Source organism: Peromyscus leucopus, chromosome 5 (assembly GCF_004664715.2).
Source record: "Peromyscus leucopus breed LL Stock chromosome 5, UCI_PerLeu_2.1, whole genome shotgun sequence".
In the NCBI taxonomy this organism is placed as follows: Eukaryota; Metazoa; Chordata; class Mammalia; order Rodentia; family Cricetidae; genus Peromyscus; species Peromyscus leucopus.
In genome coordinates, this window is record NC_051067.1 from 142,653,929 (window position 1) to 142,679,188 (window position 25,260).

Below are 25,260 nucleotides of genomic sequence, written 5' to 3' on the forward strand. Positions count from 1 at the left end.
TCCCTCACACACACACACACACACACACACTCACTCATACCCTCCCTCCCTCCCATCTTTCTTTTCTGACAGGGTCCTGCTTTGTAGCCTCAAGCCCTCTAAAACAAATACAGGACAGACAGACAGGGAGGAGGGAATGGGGGGATGAGTTGTGGAGGGGGAGGGTTGAAGGGGTGGGAGGAAGGAAGAGGGGGATCTGCGATTGGTATGTAAATTGAATAAAAGCATTTCTTAATTAAAAAAAGAAGTGAAATAACTGTAAGTTGGAGTTCACCATTTGCCAAAAAATAAAAATTAACCGACCTTAATATTAAATACTGAAACTATGAAGGCTTTTAAAAATTTAAGCTAGGCATGGTAGTGCACACCTTTAATCCCAGCACTTGGGAGGCAGAGGAAGACGGATCTCTAAGTTTGAGGCCAGCCTGGTATAAGGAGCAAGTTCCAGGACAGTTCAGGGCTACCCAGAGAAATCCTGTCTTGGAAAACAAAAAACAACAAAACCACCTGTTGGGGACATGGTAGAGCCCGTTCTGTTCCCGTTTGCAGATCAGGGTGCAGTCTCAGCTCTTCCTGCCTTCATACCTCTGCCTTGCCCTCTGAAACTGTAAGCCCAATTATGCGTTTTCCTTTATAAACCAGCCTTGGCCATAGGGTTTGGTCACAGCAATGGAAAAGTTGTTATTATGAGAAAATCCAGTCAAGCACCTGTCTATCTGTTCTGTATTTTCTTTTCCTGCAGCACTAGGAATTGGAACCAGAGCCTTTTAGACCCTTGGCAAGTACAAGGTACTGAGTTCATCGTGTGTGTGTGCGTGTGCATGTGTGTGTATGTGTGTGTGTGTGTGTTAACTAGAGGATTTTAAGAAACCCACCCCAAACTAGCTGGGAGATAAATGATACCCGTGATTGTAAAAATGACGGTACCTTGGCTAAGAGGGGACACTGGTTTGGAAGAGTACAGTGGCTCCTCTCGGCTTCATTTCCCCTGTCACATCAACTGCACACCCACTTGCCTATTTAAAGACACTGTTCTTAGACTACTCAGTGCCTTCTATGTGCCAGGGACAGAGGACACAAAGATCAACCCGGTATATGCCTGGGAAAGAGGAAGACTAGCCAACTACCAATCCTATTTCTTCTTTCTCTTGGGCATGGTGTTCATGTCCCTGCATCTCTACGATCATGTGCGGGACATGCCTGAATTTATAGCAAATGTACCAGAAGCCTTGGCCCATGAAACCTCCTGCATGATATCTTCTTTATGTTCTTTTATACTTGCTGTATATACTTTTATACTGAGCTAAGTGTAGGGACTTTGAAAGCCGAGTGCAGAGTCACATGATCAAAGGAACCCAAATCACTGTCCTGCTCTACACCCCGAAGGCCACTCACAAATCAGGAATCTTTTTTGGACTTAGTGTGACTTAGACATTTTTTTAATGTTTGAACTATTATATTGCTAAGCTAGCTTGCTATGGCAACTGGCATAAACTACTACTGTGAATTGTCAGAAGCCACCTACTCACATATATAAACTATAACACAGTTATTAAGTGCTTTAGAGAAATAACAAGAATTAGATGAGAGCTGGAGGAGGGAGCAGGATTCTGCTGAGAAAGGATACTCAAAGGAACTTGTGAGCTGGGCAAACAGCAGTGTGCCATGGAGAGAGTCTGAGGAGAGGAGCAATGCTCAGGGAAAGGGGAGACATGAACGAGGTGTGAACACAGAACATGCCCACGAGGATTTACACATGGCTCAGGGGAAGGGGAGACATGAACGAGGTGTGAACACAGAACACAGAACATACCCACGAGGATTTACACATGGCTCAGGGGAAGGGGAGACATGAACGAGGTGTGAACACAGAACACAGAACATGCCCATGAGGATTTTACACATGGCTCAGGGGAAGGGGAGACATGAACGAGGTGTGAACACAGAACACGCCCACAAAGATTTACACATGTAATGGTGTTTGTGAGCGGGGTAGTGGAGTTAAGACCAGAAATGAGGCTTGACTGTGGAAGTATGGAGACAGTAGACACTGTCTTGTAGCCAGGGGGAATCAGCAAAGGCTCAAGTGAATGGGTACCAGGGAGACCAGACGGGGAGGTCTGCAGATGAGGGTCAGGGAGAAGAGAGCAGCAGCAGACATGAAAAGGGGACCGCACTAACAAACGTTTCATTTGAACTTGTTTAAAGTTACACTGCCATTTATTTGTATGTGGGTTGGCTGGGGGCAGGGTGTGTGTGGAGATAAAAGGACAGCTTTGGGGGGTCAGTTCTTTTCCTTCTATCATGGAGGTCCGAGGGACTGAACGCGGGTCATCAGCCTTGACAGCAAATGGTTTTGCCCACCGGGCATCTTGCTGCCCCTGACAAGCACTTCTGAGGCAAAATCTAACCCAGTGTGATGAGGAGCCAGGGAAAGGGGAAAGGTGAAGAACAGTGGAAAGGTTAAAGGTAACCCTGGATTAACATCCCAATTGCAGAGCACAGTAGATGTTCTGAGATCTGAAGGCAAGAACAGATTCCAGGAGACAGAGAATGACCATTAGTTCAGTTTCAAAACATCAGAATTGGAAATGCTTTATCCCAGACCCAGGTCATGAGGGGTCATGGGCCTACCCCAGAAGTATTCACAATAGGTCTAGGTCTCGTTTCAAAGGGAGAACACTGGGAAAGCCTGCACTGAGGTTCAGGAAGATCCCTCAGTCACCCACGGGGGAATGTTGACTTTTAATATCAATGTGCTTTGTGAGCCAGGGTCTCCCACTAGAGCCCAAGCTGACCTGGCACTTACTCAGTGCCTGGCACCTACCCTGGACTTGATTTTAGGGCCCATTTCCCGCACCAGCCTCCCATGTCTATGAGCTATCACGCCTGGGCCTAGTTTTCTCAATTTGTATTCATGTAGGAATTCGTTAAAGAAACAAAAGAAAAGCACTTAAAGAGGATAGACAGAGTGAAAAGAAACTTCTTGCTTTTCTGGTCTGCAAGCAAGCCCTTTCTCTTCCCTGAGAGGATTAAATGCGTCAGATTCCCGATTCTTCACACACACAGGCAAACAGACCTAACTTCGCCTTCCTCCTTCTTTATAACACACACACACACACACACACACACACACACACACACACACACACACTCACAGGCCCCCATTTCCTGAGGGGCATTTCCTTACCTGAGAGTGGCTCCCTCTGTCTTAATCAAGTCTCCATTTTCTATATAAACGTACTGCTGTTCTCCATTCCCTATGATTTCTTCTCTCCGAGGATTCCGTGGGAGTTTTTTAATGCAATAGGTAGTGTCTAGTCATAAAACATGTAAATATATTAAGTCATACTCCGAGATTCAGCTTTTGAAGAGATCAGCGTTCATACAGGCAACAGCCACTAAAGACTACACAAAACCCTGGCATTAAGACAACAGGGAGACAGGAAGAATTAAAGCCGTGAATCTCTGAGGTGAAACTAGTTCACCTGGTTCCAAAGCGGTGGATTCTCCCAGGCCCTTGTAGGTCCCATAAAAGCCTGTGATTTTCTAGTCATTTCCCTTCTGTGTAAAAACTTCAGATGGTTCTCCGTAATCTCGGGTAGCACTTGACACCAGGGAGGTGACGAGGGGACAGTCTGATGGAACGCGAGCACTTTTCTCTATCTAGGTGGCCACTGAACGTATCAGTAGTTAATAAGAAGACTGTGCTGTCGGGGCTGAAAGAGGTCCCGGATGCTAAGAGGGTAAACCTTTAAGATAAATTTCACACGCACGACTCCTCACTGATAGAAGGAAACTCAATCCTTTCCCAATCTGCAGGGCCAATCATTTACCCAGGACAGTGAGTGGAGTGAACTAAGGCACTGAAAATCTGACAGCCGGGGAACTGGAAGCAGGACCCACAGGGAAGCCTCCTGCAATCCTGAAGAGAGCGAGCTCCGCCAGGAGAAGCAGCAGGAGCCAGACAAAGGGCGGCTACTAGGAAAGGAGTCAGGACTGGACAGAAGCTGAGCCACGACTGACAGGAAGGCAGGCTGGGCAAAGGGACAGGGAAAGCTTGTAGGAAGGAGCAAGCATGCGGAGAGCTGTGGAAGCGACGGTGGGTGTGGTCTAGGGTGCGGTGGGCGCGGTCTAGGGTGACCACGCTTCCCCCTTGTCTAGTGCGAACTACTGCCGCTGGGAAGAGCGGAGAAAAGCTGTCCAGGGAGATGAGCTCCGCTGACAGAGAGAGGACTGAGCCTGGCCACTGTGGCCACTGTGGCGTTTTTAAATGACGGCGTGGCAGTACTGGCGGGTCAAATGGCAGCTGTAGGTGGTGACGGTGGAGGGATGGCTGTGACAGTCCGGTGGGCGGGAAGACTCCAGGTTAGGGCAGCGGCGCTGGAGAAGGGAGACATTCACAGGTGACAGTCGGGGTTCTGTTTGCTGTTGTTTTTTAGACAGGGTTTCTCTGTGTAGCCCTGGCTGTCCTGGAACTCACTCTGTAGACCAGGCTGGCCTGGAACTCAGAGATCCTCCTGCCTCTGTCTCCAGAGTACTTCGATTAAAGGCGTGGCTGATACTAATGATTTTTAATTTAAAGATCTGTTTTGTTTTTAGTGTGTGTGTGTGTGTGTGTGTGTGTGTGTGTGTGTGTGTGTGTGACGTATGCCACACGTGTGCAATGCCCATGTGAGCCAGAGACAGCATCTGAGCCTCTGGAGCTGGACTTACAGGTACTTAGGAGCTGCCTGACATGTGCTGGGAACTGAACTCGGGTCCTCTAGAAGGGCAGGACACACACTTAACCACTGAGCCAAATCTCCTGCCCTAAACTGATGGTTTTTGAAAAAAAAAATGTCATCAGTTGCTTCAAATTTACTCTATCTTGCCAAAGAAATTATATAAATGGCATTTATATATTTTAGTATTGCCTATAAAATACATGTAGCTTAAAAAACAAAACAAAAACAAAATCAAAAAAACCCAACCAGGTAGCCAGCACTGAAAGCTACTTGACTATATCTGCCCTACAGTAAGTAAACCGTAAACCAACTCGGAGCAGGGCAAACTACAGGACAGCTGAAGGGGATAAGAATGTAGTGACGGGAGGTAGAGAAGGAATACGGGAATGATAACGCAAAGCATCTTGGTACCATTTCAATGCCAAGCGGCCCACGTCTGCACACAGCTCATGCAGCTGCAGTAACGCCCCGGAAGGGCAGGCAAGGCCTCTCTCAAGAAAGCACTGGCATGCTGTAGCTATAAAAAGTTATGTCAAATTTCTCTTCTACTTTCTTTCGATCAATTGAATGGTAGTTATACTAATATTTGCTATTTTGTACGGAACCTAGCACTATGTTCTCTTTGAGCAATCACAAAGGAAATGTTATGCGACACTTTCAGGGTGTTTGTGTTTTGACCGCCATCTGTCAACTGTGGCATTAGGTGTGGACTCTGGATCAGGGATGTTCCAGCTGGGGAATGACAGCCCCCTGACAGCACACTGGGCTTTGTTCACAGTACTGACCCACAGTGGCACCTGAATGTTTGTTTAATGAATGTCTCAATCGAGGAACATGATGGCAGGATAAAGGGACTAAGAGGACAGGTCAAATGTCAGGACTGAACAGGTTTCAGGGAGAGAAAGCGATCGACACACTGATGTGTTGCCCAGCTCCCCATCTATCGTAGCAGCTGTCTTAGAGTTCTGTAAGGCCCAGATAATCTGCTGGGAGCAGACAAGAAGAGCAACAGCCTTAGAGTCGCCATGGGGAAGGTTTAGTGCAATGCCTGAGACACAGCAAACGCCTAAGAGTTGTTAGTTATTATGTCTGAAACTCTGGTTGTCACAGAGACTACTAAAGCTGAGCTCTACCACTGGGCGAAGGAACAGAGAAAGGACTGGAAAGAAAACAGAGCTTTACATCTCATGTCTGCTAAAATTGACAGTATTCAAGTCATATCAATTTAAAAAAAATTAAATATCAACATAGTTGAAAGCTTAAATTATAAATTATTCCTCAAGCATAGCCTTCCTCGGTGAGCTTAATGTCTTCTGCTTACCATTACTGATGTTTTTACAAATATCAACTATCCCTCCGGTATGATCACGATGCCAATGAGTCACTAGGATTTCTTGGATTGCTGTGTCAAATTCAACCAAGGCTTGCTTTAAACAGCTGATATATTCTGGAATTGATGGCTCTCCAGTGTCAATGAGGATTCTCCTACAAACAACAAGGAAGATAATCACAGTTGGAAACTGGAATTCACATTAGCATATTTCTTTCTTTCTTTCTTTCTTTCTTTCTTTCTTTCTTTCTTTCTTTCTTTCTTTCTTTCTTTCTTTCTTTCTTTCTTTCTTCTTTTTTTTTTGGTTTTTCGAGACAGGGTTTCTCTGTGTAGCTTTGCTCCTTTCCTGGAACTCACTTGGTAGCCCAGGCTGGCCTCGAACTCAGAGATCCGCCTGCCTCTGCCTCCCGAGAGTGCTGGGATTAAAGGTGTGCGCCACCACCGCCCGGCCCACATTAGTATATTTCTTACACAGATAACTTGCATTAAATTTGAGCAAATAGAAAATTTTGCTTTTAACATATTACTTTAGTTTAATGTAATCTTACTGTAAGGGAGTTCTTAGAAAGAAATTATAGCTGAATGTAAATGTGAACCAGGGCCGTCGGAAGTTACCTCGAGCGCTCGCATAGCAATTCAAGTGAACACAGCGCCATTCCAACTGTATTCCTAAGGCAGGCATTGCATCATTACATCCAGAAGTTAAGTAACTTGCCTGGTGTTACTCTGCATTCAAACTCAGGTTTTCTGACTCCAGAATATGTGCTCCTACCTACTCTGCCTTCCAAATGGTTTATACATTCTTCAAGTATCTCATAGAATTTGACTTCACAGCACCCTTAGAGAAATGTGATCTTCTCTGTGGGTGAATGGACACATTTATAGACTGTTGTTAGGATCGTGCTCGCTTACTAAATTAGAAGCTGTAGATTCTCGGCCAATAACCATTCACTAGCACTGAGTACGCTGGCTAGGTTTCCAGTTCCAGTCATGGTTTCCCTCTTGCTGAACAGGTTTATATCTATAGATAAACACCCTCCAGCTTCCATCAAGGAACCTCCTTGCATCAGATGGAGATTACTACGGAAAAACCACAACCAATCAAAATACAGAGTTGTGGGCTGGGCAGTGGTGGCGCACGCCTTTAATCCCAGCACTTGGGAGGCAGAGCCAGGCGGATCTCTGTGAGTTCAAGGCCAGCCTGGTCCACAGAGTGAGATCCACAGAGAGGACAGGCACCAAAACTACACAGAGAAACCCTGTTTCAAAAAACAAACAAACAAACAAACAAACAAATAGAGTTGTGGAGCCCAGTCCTCATGGATACATCTACAAAACATTCCCATACCTAAAGCTCAGGGAATATTGTGGAAGAGGGGGCAGAAAGATTGTAAAAGCCAGAGGACCTGGGAGTTTGCTGTGAGATTATGTCTCCTAGTAACATCAGAAGACACCCACACCCACACAGTCTCACCTGCATAACTGCCCACATGGGATGAACAAGGGTGACACCAATAGACACCCCAAACTGGGTGGAGAAAAGCCCACGTGGCCTCAGCCCTACATAAGAACTATAGGCAAGTGAAGAAAGCTGGGAATGGGAGAGGTGGTCTTCCCCAGGGAAGAGAACATCAGTTGGTTGTCCAGTGCCAAGCAGCCTGAAGACACACACACAAGTATATTATACAAACTGAACAGGCTATATTTAGGAGTGAGTGTGTGTGTGTGTGTGTGTGTGTGTGTGTGTGTGTGTGTGTGTGTGTGTGTGTATTATAACAATTAGTGAAGAAAGAGGTCATGAATTTGAAGGAGAGTGAAGAGGGGTACATGGAAAGGTCTGGGGGAGAAAAGGGAAGGGGGAAATGTAATAATAATGATAATAATAATAATCAGAAGAAACAGAAACATGGTCTTTTGATAGAAAGAAGATGGCAAAACAGGGACAGATTACACTCTCCTGTGTCCCCACAAAAGAAACCACACGACTGAAGAGTGAGATGCAAACCTGGGGAAAGGCAAGAGCGGGCCACAGTGAACAGAAAGACAACAGAGACGTCCAGAAAGAACTGGATGTTAGCTTTACCAAGGGAATAACAGACTCCAACTTAAGAGCACTGAATAAAGAAGCCCCATCACTGGCTCCAGGCTGCAGACAAAGGAGGAAACGAGACTGGAGATCTGCGTGGGACCAGCAGATACTCCAGGGACTTGTCCTCCCTGGTGTCTCCTTCACTCCTGCTTTGAGATGGAGGATGGCACCTGCACGTAGCAGGGCTTTTCTTTGGGCCTCCAGCTCACCAAAAAAAAAAAAAAAAAAAAAAAAAAAAAAGAGACACAGAAACTTAGTATTGATTATGAAAGCTGGGCCTTAGCTTAGGCTTGTGTCTAACTAGCTCTTATAACTTAAATTAACCCATACTTTTTAATCCACGTTCTTCCACATGTTCGTTACCTCATCTCCATTGTGCCCGTCCTGGTTATCCCACATCTGGCTGGCTATACTACATTTGATGGGTTTGTTTCTAATAGCTACAGCTGTAGATGTAACCAACCGTCTTATTAAATAAGAAACACAGAACCAATGCAAAGAAGGAAGCCAAGAGGTTTTATTTCCCCTTTTTATCTAATAAAAAAAGCTAAGAGCTAAAACCTTACCCTTCCTCCTGCGGTGGTCCTACCTCTCCAAACCAGAGCTACTTCCTGTGTTAAAGTCTTTATATAGAGTCTCTGTTCTGCCTTCTCATTGGTTATAAACCCAACCACATGACCGCCTCGCCACGGCCTGTCTGTATAAACCTCCAGGTCTTCTGTGGTTGGTATTGAGATTAAAGACGTGTGTGTCCAATACTGGCTGTATCCCTGAACACACAGAGACTTACCTAGCTCTGCCTACCAAGTGCTGGGATTACAAGCGTACGCTACCACTGCCCTGCTTTCCTATGGCTTGCTAATAGCTCTGACCTCTGGGCAACTTTATTTATTAACATACAAATAACATTTTAATACAAATAAAATATCACCATATACAGCCAATACAAACAACTCGTCTTGTACTGGTACAGTTATAGTATGCTTTTGTATAGCAGATTGATGTCTAAGAACAAAAATATTAAAAGCTAGATGGATTTTGAAAGTTTTCACAAAAAATTATGTGAGGAAATACATGTTTAATGTGACTTAAATATTATACAATGTATGTGTTATCAAAATTATGTGTTGATTAATTTGTCTAAACTTTGAGGTTATGATTAAAAATAAAACTTAAAAAATTGACCTCTCAGGTGAGCAAGATGGTTGTTTTTGCAACTTAGCCTGGCGACTTTAGTTCAATCCTTGGGACCCACGTGGTGGCAGGGGAAACGGACCCCTTCAAGTTGTCCTCTGATCTCCACATGTATGTGGCGGTGAGTTCACACATATACATAAACACACAAACAAAACATACACGTACACTCTCCCTATTCATTACATGAATGTAATGAAAAACTAAACACTGGGGCTGGCAGTGACCTCACGGCCAATGTTCAGTGAGGAGACAGGTGGATGGACTTCAGAAAGACACCGTAAACTCTTCTGGATACGGTTACATTGGCTCACGGAAGTATTATAAGGTCCTATTGAGTGAACACATGCGGTCTGAAATGGCTTAAAGAACGTTTAGAAGGCATAAGTAATAGGGCCTGGAAAAAAAACCAAGAAGGTGGATATTCTGAGATGTCTGGGGGAGTACTGTGTCTGCATCAAAGACTGTAGAGACCGGAGGAAGCGATTCGGACGTGAGTTTGACTTGGGTTACCGTGACTTCAGATGGCATCCTGGCCACCCTTCCTTGCTTCCCCCGCAGTTATTCACGTACCATGAAGTGAGGCATTATTCTACTCCTTGCTATTTGCATACCCTTTACTACTTTACCAATGTGAGCCCCATGACGGCAGGAAACTCGTCTGTTTGGCTCCAGGAATTCATGGATTCATTTCCACATTTGGAATAGACTGTGGAATGCTTGGCCCTCCGTACATTTAGTCACACTAAAATAAAAACATATAAAACAAACTACAATATGAAACTCTCCCTAGACCATGGTCCTAGATTTTTGGCTATCTCTTGTACTCATAAGGGGCTCAGGAGAAAGAGTGTAGATGAAGCTGTAGAAGTCCAGGGCTGATTTATTCACCAGAACTCAAGGCTGGAAACATAGTAGACACATAATCTCTTCTATGAATAGAGAAAAATTCAAGTTAGGGCAAGTTAGCAGAATCCATTTCTTTCTAGGGATTTTATATCAATAATAAGTTATATCAACATTAAGATAGTTACTAACTGCTGGGTGTCTATTTGCTTTCACTCATACAACAAATTGCTAGTTGTTGACCACCTATTGAGCCCAGGGTAGTCAATAGAATTGATAACTGACTGACCTTATCAGAGTTTCTATCGCTGTGATGAAACACCATGACCAAAAAGCAAGTTGGAGAGGAGAGGGTTTATTTGGCTTACACTTCCATATTGTTGTTCATCATGGAAGGAAGTCAGGACAGGAACTCACACAGGGCAGGAACCTGAAGCCAGGAGCTGATGCAGAGGCCATAGAGGAGTGCTGTTTACTGGCTTCCTCCCCAAGGCTTGCTCAGCCTGCTTTCTTATGGAGCCCAAGACCACCTGCCCAGGGATGGAACCACCCACAGTGACTGGGCCCTCCCCCATCAATAACTAATTAAGAATATGCCTTACAGCTGGATCTTATGGAAGCATTTTCTCAATTAAGGTTTCCTCCTTTCAGAGAACTCTAGTTTGTGTGTCAAGTTGACATAAGACTGGCCAGCACAAACACTGTAATACGCTTTCCTCATGATAAAGTTTTGTTGTTTTTGATAAATGCTTTCATGGAGATTTCACTAAAGCCTCATCATAGTCCTATGAGGTAGGTACTATAAAATCAACTGTATAGATAAAGAACATGCTAGGGAGATTGTCAGTTAACAAGCAGCCAGGACTGTGAAGTAGGTAAAGGTTAGTTGACCATGGAGTGTCCAGCCTAGTTGATAAATCTACAATACAAGCCCTACACAGAGGCTCAGGATACTGGGGGAGGGGAGGTTGTAAAAACCAGAGAACCAGAATGGCTGCTGCAGGACAATGTTTTCTATATAAGACAGGGAAGCTGCACTCATGAAACTTCAACAATATGATTGTCCAAACAAGATCTGAAAATGCCACCACCAGCTGACATGCGAACGTGGATGGAGGGAATCTCACAATGCCTCCTTCACTCCTAGAAAAAGAGCTATAGGCAGCTAAGGGCTGCTGAGAGGGAGAATCAGTCTTCTCCAGGGAAGAGCCCTCTGATAGGTGATCCAATTCTAAGTGGGCAACCCTAAACACATACACATATGGGCAATACTAAAAGGACTCGGCAGGTTGTACTTACACATGTCTATATGTAACAACAGTACATAAGAGGTTTGAATTTGAGAGAGGACACAGGGAAAGCTGGAGGGAGGAGGGGAGGAAGGAAATTATGTAAACATAGCATTCATATGTGAGATTCTCAAATAACATCCACCCCAAAAATATTCTAAACTCGATAGCCTTTTTCTATTATAACATAAAAGCCACCTGGCGGTGGTGGCACACGCCTTTAATCCCAGCACTCGGGAGGCAGAGGCAGGTGGATCTCTGTGAGTTCAAGGCCAGCTTGGTCTACAGAGGGAGTTCCAGGAAAGGTGCAAAGCTACACAGAGAAACACTGTCTTGAACCCCCCCAAAACAAACTAACAAACAAACACAAAACAACAACAAAAAAACAAAAAACATAAAAGCCTGTCCTCAAAGTATACGCAATTTTGATAGGAAAGGTTAGAATTTCAGCTATCAAAGGTTCTTGAACAGAGGAAGAATGTGACATTGCCCTGGAAAATGCTTAATCAGTATGTGCATATTAAGTATCAAAGTAGGTCTACTAGGGATTTATTGAACTTTGATATCTATAAATTGATCAAAGCAAGGGAGGATGAAGAGCTAAAGCTGTCAGTACTCCAAGGATAAAAAAAAAAAAGCAAAAATTAAGAGAAAAATGTAAGCAACTACTCAGCAAGTATTCACTCTACTCCCTCTGCTGCGCAAGACTTGGTGCTAGAGGCACAAAAACACATCCTGGCTGAACTTACCTTAATGGGATGACTGTGTAGAGAAAGAAGAAAGTGGAAACCACAGCCTGGAAGGAGAAATGATATGCCTCATCCGGGACACCACAAAGGCCAACAAGGCTGGACCAGAGCCATTTAAGATGAACAAGATGGCGACATTTGGGAGGATGGACTGAGGAGGGACAAAAGTCCAAGCCAGTTAGGAGGCTGATGCAGATGTCTACACAGAACTGAACTGGTGGATCGTAGTCACAAACAGATTTCCAAGATGGCTTGGATGTGTATCAGGAGTGGGGGGAAAGCCAGTGAGTGTTTAGGCATTTTGTTCGATCAAATGCATGGTGGTTCTGTTTACCATGACAGGGACCACCAATTCAGGAGGGCCTGGGCTTAACTTTAATAGGAAAGATGAGTGCAGTCTGAAAAACAGAGAATGCAGGCGATTTCAGAATGCATCAAGCTCTGAGCCTGATGAAGTTGGGCTTTTGTTTAAAGTTGGGTGTTATTAATAAGCAGATGATAGGTGATACAAGGAAGCAGGTAAGATCGTCTGAACAGTAGAGTGTACAAACACTTTTTTCATTGCACAAGGCCCAACCAAAGCGACCGAAGGAAGGCTTTATTTTGGTTCAGTTTGAGGACACGGGCCATTATGGAAGGGACGATGTGATGGCAAGGGCCATTCTAGCTCTGGTGGCAGAAGTGACAGCTGGTCGTATCATGTGCATAGTCAAGAGGCAGAGAGAGAGTTAGTGGAATACTTGGTGATCTGCTTGTTTTCTCTTTTTCAAGTTCAGCTTAGGACTTGAGTACATGGTATGTTTTTGCTGTTCAGGGTAGGCCATGCTACTCAGTTAAACCTCTCTTGAAATTCCTTCCCAAAAGTTTGTATTCTAGGTGATTCTAAATTCAGTAAAGTTGACAGTCATGATTAATCATCACAAGAGTTTAGGATTAGGCAGGCGAGAGTGCAGTGGGTAAGGGTGCTAGCTGCCAACTCTGACAACCTGAGTTTGATCCTCAGGATAACAGGGTGAGAGGAAAGAATCACCTCTTACAAATTACCTTCCAATGTCAATATTCCTGCCATGGTATGTTGTGAGCTCACACACATACACACAAATATATAAATAAACGAAATTGAAAAAAATGAAGTTAGGATTGCATTTAGAGGAATTGCCAAGATCTGATGAAGATGGAGAATGTGAGAAAAGCAGCGAGAGGAGGCAGTGTTAGCAAACCAAGGAGGGAATGGCCAACGGGTCCCAGAAATATTTAAAAAAAAAACAAAAACGCCATTGAGTTGAATGAGACAGAAGCCACCTATAACCTTACGCCTTTTTGTGAAGTGGAGTAGTGGACACAAATCTGATTTGGACTCAGTTAATATTTGTTTCCAGTCACCCTTTAGTTTAGTTGAGAAGCATCATCTGCGCATTAATTATTTTAGCTTTACTAATTACTTTTTTTTCAAGACAGGGTTTCTATAGATAACAGCTCTAGCTGTCCTAGAACTAGCTCTGTAGATCGGGCTGACCTTGAACTCAGAGATCTGCCTACTTTGGCTTCTCATGTGCTGGGATTAAAGGTGTGCACCACCACCGCCCGGCCTTTACTTATTACTTAAATATCCCAGAAAAAAATATTATTTAGGGCGGGAGAGATGGGTCAGTGGTTAAGAACACTGGCTATTCTTGCAGAGGATCTGAGTTCAATTCCCAGCAACCACATGGTGGCTTCCAACCCTCTTCTGGCATGCAGGCAGAACACTGTATACATAATAAATAAATCTTTAAAAAATTATTATTTAAATAGCTCGAGTGATTCCACTGGGCATGCATTCTTAGTAACTTAAGTTGCTTAATGGAAGACTATGAATCTGCCCTTCCTCAATTAGTTTCAGTTTTTCTAAGTCTCTTTCAGCATAAGCGTTTTGTTATGCTGAGTGATTCAAACATTTAAGGATACAGTGTGTATTTTTCACAGTCTGGCCTCTACATGCAAGCCAACTTCTTCATCTGGTTTTCACATAAAACCAGCCATCTCTTAGCCAGCGAAGAAAAGCAGGTTGTGTTGAGTTTATTGGGACCATCCATCGATCTCCAACAGGGCACTCTCCCAGGGAACTCTCCGGGGTTATTCGGACTATCTGCCCTCTCCATCTTAGGTACTGACTTCAGAATGGGTTTTAAATGACACACCGAAGAGAATGTCCGTGTGTACTCACTGGGCTGAGGGCAGCCCAGCTCAGACTATACCTTAGAGGTTAGACACTCTGATGCTTAATTTTCTATGCCCCTAAAGTGTGCAGGAAGCCTAAAAGTCCTGTACTTGACCGTGGCCTTGTTCACTCGGGGCTTAACCTTTGGCCTACTTGACTCGGAATACTTCCATCTCCTTACAGCTGACTGCTTGTAAATGTCTTTTCCTCAAGAAGAGTAAATATAGTAGAGACTTTAAATGCAAACAAGCGATGATTGCTATACCCAATTAGAAGAAAAAGCATAATGAGTTAGTTTTTCCTACCCACAGTCTCAGGTTGAATTTTGGAAGCAAAATTCTGCCCTCTACTGTAAGGGAATGGCTTCAGCATTGTCAGTAGCTTGCACAACAGGAGGCTACGGGCAAAACATAATCAGAGAAGCAAATACTGTCAGCTTTTGGGGCACGGTGGTTAAGGGCCATGCGATAAGACCCTACCAAGCCTGAAATTGGCTTCGTAGACCAGGATGGCCTCGAACCTGTGGCGACCCTCTGGCCTCTGCATTCCAAGCACTGGATTCCAGGCGTGCGCCAACACCCGGGCTCCGGAGAACTACCTCCAGGAAATCCCAATTCAACACGGTGACTACCTGCGGGCAGCCAGGCAGCAAGCACACCGTGATTCGGAAGCGGAAAGTCTGTGCTTTGCTTGCTTGCGCTCAGTCCTCCTCGGAGCTCGGGGGGACGCGCTGGCGCGGGGGGGAAGGGGGGCGTTTACCTGCTGCCGGTCCCCACCAGGTACGTGTTGGTGCCTTGCAGGGTCATGGGACCCGGGTTACAGCCCAACACGCGCACCACCCGACTGGACAGCCGCTCGATGCGCTGCAGGGCGGTAGCCATCTTCAGCCCGGCCGACCGCCGGCGACTAGTTAGCTTGTCACTCGGCGCGCAGCGCGCCCGGGGCCCGGTGGGCGGGGCGGCGGTCAGGTGACGCCGCGGGAGGAGGCGGTCCGGAGCGGATTGGCAGCCGGCGGGGGCGGGGCCGTCACGGAGGCCCCGCCTGCCTGGCAGCGGCGGTAGGGTGTTTGCGGTGGCCGTGGGCTGGGGTGGCCTGGGGTGGCCTGGGGTGGCCTGAGGAGGCCTGGGGTGGCCTGAGGAGGCCTGAGGTGGCCTGAGGAGGCCTGGAGGGGCGTGACAACCCGCAGAGGCGAAGCGGGAAGCCGGCTCCGTCGTCGTGTCCCTGCGGACTTTGCACCCAAGCATTCGAGCATAGTCAGGACGATGAGTGACTGACGTTAGTTCATTGGGAAGTTAACCTGCGGGGGAGGAGGGGAATAAGGGTAGGCAGGGGTGGGGTAGTTCATGAGTCCCCACCCCAGGAAGGAATGGCGGGCTGGGTTTTGGGCAGTGGCGGGGTGTGCAATTGAAGAATAACTTAGCTTTCATAATAAACGGTGCAACGGAGGCTTACCTAGCATTCCTACCTGAGCGCTTCTTGCCAAGGCCCCTCCCCCATCCCCTTTTAAATCCTCAACAATAAAAAAACAGAGGCCAGAAGACAACCTCAGGTGTCATCCTCAGGCCGTCCGTCCGTCTACCCCTCACCAGCTCGGCTCCATGGGGCAGCTGTTCACAGATTCCCGTCTCCCCAGGACAGGTACTGTAAAAATGTGAGACCACGCCCCATATTTTTATGTAGGTTCTGTGGGATCAAACGCAGGTCGTCATCATGTTTACAAGGTAAGCTCTTTACCAACTGAGCTATGTCCCCAGCCCCCATTAATCCTCAACTCTTAAAATCCCATGTGGTCCCTAACACTTTATCAGGCACAATTTATCCCCACTTTATAAATGTAAAACGGAGTTTGGAAGACCCCAGCTCTGCGTTTGGGCCTCTGTTTCTACTTGGTTAGCAGCAGCAATGCATGATCCCATTTGTGGAGAGTGGAGGAGCCTGACTGTCTTCCTCTCTATACTACCACTTGCCCAAGGAAATAGGTTAGAATTGTATCCAAGATGAAAGTGGCTTATTTTCTCTGTAATATTTTTCTTTTTGTTTTTGGGCTTTTTTTTTTTTTTTTGGTTTTTCCAGACAGGGTTTCTCTGTGTGTAGCTCTGGCTGTCCTAGAACTCACTCTGTAGACCAGGCTGGCCTTGAACTCACAGAGATCCGCCTGCCTCTGCCTCCTGAGTGCTGGGATTAAAGGTCTGCACCACCACCGCCCAGCTAATAAAGTATTTTTCGACAAATATTAACTATCGCTTCCCACTTTAAAAATTTGAGTTCTAGTTTAATCTCAGTATGAACATAGAGACCTGGAGGTCTGTATAGACAGGCAGTGACAAGGAAGTCATATGGTTGGGTTTAGAACCAATGAGAAGGCAGAACAGAAAGGCAATAAAAAGACAGGACACAGGAAGAAGGTCTCTCACTCAGGAAGGATGGCAGCGAGTGGTAAGATAAGATGGTCTTAGCTCTTGGCTACTGCTCTGATCTCTGGGGTTTTAACTCTTCAAAAAAAAATTTGAGTTCTAAGCTACCTACAAGAAAGTGCCCAGGTTCTATGATCTCCATCAAGTTATAACATGTATACAACCAAAGAGATGTAGAGCACATTCACTGCCTTAGCCTACTCCTTTTAGAAATAATTGAGTGATTGATACTTTGGTCTGGCTTTTAGGATAGTCAGTTTTAATCATTCATTCTTTACAGAAGAAATGACTTCACAAATTAGCAGTTCAATATTTCAGAGTAGTTCAAATATATGTTTGCTATGTGGAATAAATTCGTTTTGTGTCTCAAGAATGAGCTTAATTTGAAAAGCGTTATTGAAATTGTCATATTTATGATGTACAATATGTCCTTTCAAGAGGACTTGGGGTACCCATCAAAATCGTTTATGTCAGGTGTTTTCATTCTACCGATATTTATTTATAGATGATGAGTGCTGGAAACTGCAACCGTGGAGCTCTGTGCATAGCTTGCCGGTAGCCCTGCAGTCCAAACGTCTTTTTCCGTGGTTTGGCAGGTCAGAGTCGCCATCCATGCTGGGGTGGACTTTCCGGTGACACAGCTACTTCTGAGTCATCCCTGCTCGGAAGTGACCTCTCACCCATACTCCTGTTGGTAATCCCAGGGAAAAAAACTCACGGGTTCATTAAGTTGGACATTGATGCAGCTGTCACTTTGGACTGTCGTGTTGTGTCTCTCCGGGAAAAGTCCACCACAACACTTTTTACCAGAACCAAAGATGAGTTGGGGAGGCAGGATGACCTGGTGCTGGCTATTGGGGGATCGAGGCATGCAACCCAGGCTGAGCAGCCTGAGGGGGAAGCGTCCCTGGAGGAAGTTCCAAAACAGCTGTCCTTTTGCGTATCCTGTGTGTTAATGTGTCCCTTTTGGCCGTGCTAGTGAGAGCCCAGGAGTTAGACTCTGTTAGGCAGACAGATAGGGAGAGGGGCCGTGACTAGGTAATAAAGGAGGTGAATTTTCAAGATGTCCAGCTGCTTCCTTACTTTCCTGACTTGATTCAAAAGCCTGGCAGCTTCAAACAAGGTTTTGTGGACTTCTGTCTCCCACCAGTGGGCCCTGCTGATGGACTGACTCCATGAGGTCAAGGCCTGCTCAGGACATGTCACAACAGTTCTGGATGAATCAACCATTCTAGCTTTATTTAAACTGACCAACCCTGAATTAGGGGAAGAAAGCTCCTCTGAGGCTTTTAAGCCCCCAGCCCTCGAGAAGGGACAGGATTTTTTACTGAGTCCCCCGACCTGCTTTTCAGAGGGTCTTTTTCTCTGTGTGTCTGCTGTACATGTGTGTCTCCTCACCCCAGTAAACACCTTCCTTCCACGGCTGATTCTGTCTGCGGTGCTGGAGATTCTCTGCTACCTCTTGAGCTTCAGATTTTCCTGCCTTTTAGTTCTTTAACTGGCAGAGAAAATGAACCCGGTCAACACCCCTAGACTGCATCACAGGTGGTTCCATGGTCGTGAGATATGCAACTGAGGCTGAGCCGGCAGGATCTGGAGTGTCCACAGAGGGAATCCTAATGTGGTGACCTTGTCTCAGACTGTATGAGATAGCATGTCTTCTTGCTCTGTCAGGGGTCACACAGCCCCCCCAGCAAGTGCCCAGACACACAACCAAGGCTGAATTCTCTACACAGAAGAAACATCTGGGGGGGGGGGCAGTCTGTGGGAGAAATCCCAGTGAGGCTGTCCTCCTCGGTGGAGGATGGGATGGCGTGCCTACTTGATGAGTGGCCATCTTTTCCGTTGCTGTTTAGAAGCCCTTAATTTCATGTAATCCAGTTTGTCAATTCTTGGGTTTATTTCTTGTGTAGTCCAGTTCAGAAAATCCTTAACTCTGCCCACATCTTGAAGTATTTCATCTATGATTTCCTCTAGCAGTTTAAAGATTTCAAGTCTTGTATTGAGAGCTTTGGTCTATTTTGAATTGCTTCTTCCACAGAGTGAGAAATATGGATCTAGTTTCATCTGTTTACTTGTGGAAACCCAGTTTTCTCAGCATTATTTCTTGTTTGTTTATTTTGTTTGTTTTTTTGTGTTTTAGAGACAGGGTTTCTCTGTGTTATCCTGACTGTCCTGGATCTTGCTCTATGGACCAGGCTGGCCTCCAACTCAGAGATCTGCCTGGCACCGCCTCCCAAGTGCTCAGCACCAAGTTATGCTGTAACCGTGGCTGTCTTCCTGGGCTCTCTCGTCTGTTCTTTGGTCTGCCTGCCTGCTCTTGTGTCCACACCTAACTGTGTTTGCTATCATGGCTCTGTGCTGTAACTGGAGATGGGCTATGTTCATACCTCCAGCATTGCTCTTTTTACTTGAACTGTGTGTTGTTTTTTGTGCATCTGTGTGAATTTTAGGACTTTTACCTAATGCTGTGGAGAAGTCATTGGGCATTGGATGGGAGTACATTGAATTTGTAGATCATTTTTGGTAACACAGCCATTTTCACAATTCAATCTGCCTGTTCATGAGCATGAGCAGTTTTTCCATCTTCTAGTGTCTTAAGATTTTTATTGTAAAGCAGGGTGGTGAGGGCGCATGCCTTTAATCCCAGCATTTGTGAGGCAGAGCCAGGCAGATGTCTGTGAGTTTGAGGCCAGCCTGGACTACAGAGCAAGATCCAGGATAGGCACCAAAACTATACAGAGAAACCCTGTCTTGAAAAAACAACAACAACAACAACAACAAAAAGATTTTTATTGTAGAGTCCATTCAGTTTTAGTTTCTTGGTTAGATTTGTTCCTAGGCATTTTATTTATTTATTGTTTGAAGCTGTTGTGAATAGGATATTTCCTGTATCAAATGACATTTTCTTAACTGTTAAGTGATAAATATGTTAAAGCTTGGAGTCTAAACATAAAGAAGGAAATGTGCTATTTCTCCTCAGTAGGGACTCTTATCAACAGATTGGAGAAGGCTACATGTGACTAACAGGTGATTTTGGTTTCATTTTAGTGTTCGATCCAAAAGGATTATACGCTTGTTATCCTTGTGTTCAGTCAAGAAATAAAATCTCTAAGGTGAGGATTTTGAAGACGGGACATTGAATTAAAGAAAACTTTTAGATTTGTCACAAGTAAGTCTAGTTTTATATGAATTAAGTTTGGTTGATTAAGTGAAACTTTCCTAGTTTTAATTTTTTTAAAATAACTGCTTTATGGCAGGGTGATCCTGTACTAGGGCAAAGGTTATATATTTTGGCTGGCAGCCAACTAGCCATACAGCCGGGCATTAAGTCCGTAAGTAGAAGCCACATTTTGTAGGTGGTGGTTTCACTCGGGTGGTACTGGAACACTGATCAACTGTGGAGGTAAAGATGGGCTATCTGTAATACAAGTTATAAAACTATAGTTATTCAGAGAGTTGTGTGATGTCTTCATGATGGCTACGTTGTTTACCAGGTTGCTGTGTAGACTTGCTTCCTCTTGGAATCCTGTTCTGTCTGACTGAATCAGTAATGTGGACATTGCTATGTTAACAAGTCTATTAAGTAACATTCTGATAATAATACAGTTTTGTTTTTTAGAAATGGCTCTACCTTGTAAAAATGTTAACCAAAAGCTGTTGGGGTTTTACTTAATCATGTCAGGTAAAGGGAGCTCTCTTTAGGGATAGACTGATAAATATGCACACAGACTACTTAGGTGTGTAATCGTCTATAACTGAGTAAGTTAGTTACATTAAAAATCCTATGTGAAGTTTCAGCTTAACTGTTGCATTTTGGTCAACTTTTAATATTCTGAAGTCATCTGATTATAAATCGTTTTGCTGGAAGAGTCTGGAGAATGAATTTCAGATTTTTACTTTGGTTTCAATAAGTAGAGTGTAATACCTTCTAGGATTATCCTGTGGACTTTTAAAAAGAGTGTGTACAAGTGGGAAATGATATGAAACAGTAGTACTGTGTGTGTGTGTGTGTGTGTTTGCGCGCGCGCGCCCGCGTGCATTTTTGTGATTCTTTCCTTTACAGTACTAAAAGCTTTTTTTTTAGAGAGAGTTCAGGTTCCCATGGAGAACACCACTGACTTATCGGATTACAATTTTACTGCACTTGTAGAGACTGAAGTCCAAGATGAAGGAGCCGCAGGGGTGGTTCCTGGACAGGCTGTCTCCTTGCTACGTTCTCTATTCTCACATGGCCTTTTCTCGGCTGTTTTTTCCTCCCCCTGTCCCCCTTTCCCCTCTTCTTTTCTCCCTACGCCCCTTTTTGAGGCATGGAGGGTCAAACCCAGGACCTCCTCCTAGGCAAGTTTTCTCTGAACGGAGCTGCATCACCAGCCCTTCTAAGACTAGTCAGATAGGTTGTTTTCTCTAAGAGTTCCCATCTCCCAATAGGTCATACTTGGGAATTGGGGATTTGATATGTGAAATTTGAGGAGAAAAGGTTTAATCTATAGCATATGGTAAAGAATGATGAAGAAAAACAATCTTCTGAAATGTCATTCATTCCACAGATAAAACCACAGTTGACATATAATTTTTTTTGTTTTTTATGTTTTTTGTTTGGTTTTTGGAGACAGGGTTTCTCTGTGTAGCTTTGTGTCTTTCCTGGAAATCGCTTTGGAGACCAGGCTGGCCTCAAACTCACAGAGATCTGCCTGCATCTGCCTCCCAAGTGCTGGGATTAAAGGCGTGCACCACCACTGCCCAGCGACATATAAAGTTTTTATCATCATATTTCCTTTGTGTTTCAAAGCTCTGAGGTTACACCGTGAAAAAGAACCTTTTCAGTTATAGAAAATTAAGTCAGTTGGGAAACTCAGCTGTTTCCACAGACAATCAGGCATATGGCAAATAATAACCACCATTTCTTGAGTCCTGTGTGCCAAGTACTTTTCTAGGGAGTTCTATGGGCTGTATGGATTATCTTCTTTTGTTTGTTTCTCTGTGTGTAGTCCTGGCTGTCCTGGAACTCACTCTGTAGACCAGAATGGCCTTGAACTCACATGCCTCTGTCTCCCAAGTGCTGGGATTAAAGGCGTGCAGCAGCAGCAGCACCACCACCACCACCACCACCACCACCACCACCACCACCACCACCCAGCTGTGGGTTATCTTTTTTAGCCTTCGGGACAACTCAATAAAGCAAAGCTTAACTTTTTCCATTTGTGATCCATGAAATTTTTATGCAGCTTTACACATCTAGGCAAACAAAAATCAATATCAGACCAAACATTTACTGATACTAAATTATAGAGAAAATTTGTTTTACTATAATTTTTAATAGACATATCATTTTATCCTTTATTAAAGATTAAAGAAAATTTCAATAATGATAAGATGGATGTGCTTGTTTCTTTTTCCATGTGGAATTCTCTCTTGGCTGAATATTTGCACTGTGGGATAAAGAGCGTCTTCAAGTTTTGGAGTTGATAGATATTTTATAACTGTCAGTGTTGAGAATCTCACTTTTCATAGATACTTAGTACAAAGTGGCAGAGATATGTTTAGTGACATTTTAGTACTTCTGCCCTAGTCCCAAGTCAAAAGCTACTTATCTATTTCTTTAAATGAAACTTTAAGAGTAATTTTTAAAATCAAACACTAGAACACAACAAAATCCAAAGAGACACAAATAATGATAGTTACATGCTGGGGAATGAAGGTGGGAAAATGTTCAAAATCTTTGTTTTCTATAATTAAGTCATTGCTACTGTACAATATATATACTTTATATATATTGTAAGAATGTTGCAGTTCATAGAATACAATATTCTTAAATCTGAGCCAAAGTATAGCAGACAGATATCTGGATTTTTTGTTTGTTTTGTTTGGTGAACTACTGGTAATTAGGAAAAACAAAACAAAAATGCTTGAGTCAGATAAGTCTTGCTATTAAACTGCATTCAGAACATTAATACAGCAGGGATCATAATAGTATCTACCTCCTACGTTTGTTAAAAGAACTATTTTTAACTCAATGTCAGTCATCTTGTGCTCAGTGAGTGTTAGCTCAGAGGGAGGATAAACATTTTCTTTTTTTTAACTTTTTTTATTTATTTTACAATACTATTCAGTTCTACATAATAGCCACAGATTCCCTTGTTCTCTCCCTTCCTGCCCCCCTCCCCTTCCCCCCAGCCCACCCCCCATTCCCACCTCCTCCAGATCAAGGTCTTCCCTGAGGACTGGGATCGACCTGATAGACTCAGTCCAGGCAGGTCCAGTCCCCTCCTCCCAGATTGAGCCAAGCGTCCCTGCATAAGTCCCAGGTTTCAAACAGCCAACTCATGCAATGAGCCCAGGACCTGGTACCACTGCCTAGATGCCTCCCAAACAGATCAAGCCAATTGACTGTCTCACCTATTCAGAGGGCCTGATCCAGTTGGGGGCCCCTCAGCCTTTGGTTCATAGTTCATGTGTTTCCATTCATTTGGTTATTTGTCCCTGTGCTTTATCCAACCTTGGTTTCAACAATTCTCGCTCATATAAACCCTCCTCTTTCTCACTAATTAGACTCCCAGTGCTCCACCAGGGGCCTAGCCATGGATGTCTGCATCCAGATTCCTCAGTCCTTGGATGGGGTTTATGGCACAACTATTAGGGTGTTTGGCCATCCCATCACCAGAGTAGGTCAGTCCCAGCTGTCTCTCAACCATTGCCAGCAGTCTTTTGTGGGGGTATCTTTGTGGGTTTCTGTGGGCCTCTTTAGCTCTTTGTTTCTTCCTTTTCTCATGTGGTCTTCATTTACCATGGTCTCCTATTCTTTGTTCTCCCTCTCTTTTCTTGATCCAGCTGGGATCTCCTGCTCTCTTTCCCTCAACCCTCGCCCTTCATTGCTCCCACTCATGTCCAGGCTGTTTATGTAGATCTCATCCATTTCTCCATGTCTCTCTTGAAACTGAGAAGCTTTTGTAGAGCAAAGGATACGGTCAACAAGGCAAAGCGACAGCTTACAGAATGGGAAAAGATCTTCACCAACCCCACATGTGACAGAGGACTGATATCCAGAATATATAAGGAACTCAAGAAATTAGACATCAAAACGACCAACAGTCCAATTGAAAAATGGGCCTTAGAACTAAACAGAGAATTCTCAACAGAGGAAACTCAAATGGCTGAAAGACATTTAAGGAATTGCTCAACATCCCTAATCATCAGGGAAATGCAAATCTAAACAACTCTGAGATACCACCTTACGCCTGTCAGAATGGCTAAGATCAAAAACACTGAAGACACTTTATGCTGGAGAGGATGTGGAACTAGGGGAACTCTCCTCCACTGCTGGTGGGAATACAAGCTTGTACAACCACTTTGGAAATCAATATGGCGCTTTCTTAGAAAATTGGGAATCAATCTCCCCCAAGATCCAGCTATACCACTCCTGGGCATATACCCAAGAAATGCTCAATCATACCACAAGAGCACTTGCTCAGTTATGTTCATATCAGCATTGTTTGTAATAGCCAAAACCTGGAAACAACCCAGATGCTCTTCAACTAAAGAATGGATAAATAAATTGTGGCACATATACACAATGGAATACTACTCAGCAGAGAAAAACAATGACATCATGAGGTTTGCAGGCAAATGGATGGATCTAGAAAAAATCATCCTGAGTGAGGTAACCCAGACTCAGAAAGACAAATATGGTATGTACTCACTCATAGGAAGATGCTAGATGTGGAACAAGGATGACTGGACTGCTACTCACATCACCAGTGAGGCTACCTGGAAAACATTTTCTTATTAACTCAAATTACTCGTGTTATTTACTGTTGCTTTCCTCTTAAAATAACATGCAAGTACATGTATATATTGTCAAAATTCAAACAACATAGAAGCATAAAAATCAATGACTGAAGTTGTATTTTCTTCCCATGCTCATTTCCCTTCTCGCTCCTTATATAGTTAAAAACTATAATTGCCATTTATCTTTCATTTTGTTCACTGAGTATGTTCTAGAGATCTTCTGAGATCATCTAAAATGAACTTACTTGATATTCTTAAAGATTGCACCATTTGGCTTTTAATATGTATCACAGTTTATTGAAGTAGGCTTCTCATTTAGGTAGTTTTCAGTTTTTACTATTACAAAAGAGTACATCTCTCTGTGCCTATTTATAAACGTAACTCTAGCCTGGAACCTTGCATGGAATCTCTGGTTTGAAAGCATATTGAGAATTTTCATAGCTATTGTACTGTTGTTAAGTGTATTTTGATACTTTTTTAATGGTCTTATTTTATTATAAAAAATGGCTTTCCTTACAATATTGTTTTTGTTGTTGCTGTTTTGTTTTTTTGAGACAGGGCTTCTCTGTATAGCCTTTCATTCTGTAGCCCAGGCTGACCTCGAACTCAGAGATTCACCTGCCTCTACCTCCCG

At 44.1% G+C, this 25,260-nt stretch overlaps 2 protein-coding genes across 7 annotated transcripts in view; one reads left to right on the forward strand and one right to left on the reverse strand.

Moving 5' to 3' along the window:
• Lactb2 (lactamase beta 2) overlaps nt 1-15,372 on the reverse strand; it is a 28,560-nt gene extending 13,188 nt beyond the window's left edge. The window contains exons 1-3 of the mRNA XM_028864596.2: nt 15,184-15,372; nt 6,049-6,212; nt 3,191-3,317 (exon numbers count right to left, since the gene is read on the reverse strand). Coding sequence (XP_028720429.1) covers nt 3,191-3,317; nt 6,049-6,212; nt 15,184-15,305 — 413 coding nt within the window. The 5' untranslated portion in view covers nt 15,306-15,372. The remainder of the gene's footprint in view (nt 1-3,190; nt 3,318-6,048; nt 6,213-15,183) is intronic.
• Nucleotides 15,373-15,556: 184 nt separating this feature from the next.
• Xkr9 (XK related 9) overlaps nt 15,557-25,260 on the forward strand; it is a 39,021-nt gene continuing 29,317 nt past the window's right edge. The window contains exons 1-2 of one of the 6 annotated variants that reach the window (XM_037206418.1): nt 15,557-16,062; nt 19,890-20,010. The gene's annotated coding sequence lies outside the window, so the exon portion shown is untranslated. Of the gene's footprint in view, nt 16,063-16,829; nt 16,861-19,889; nt 20,011-20,133; nt 20,245-25,260 lie in introns of those variants that run through there. The other 5 variants (XM_037206420.1, XM_037206419.1, XM_037206421.1 and 2 more) reach the window with 5 other exon arrangements.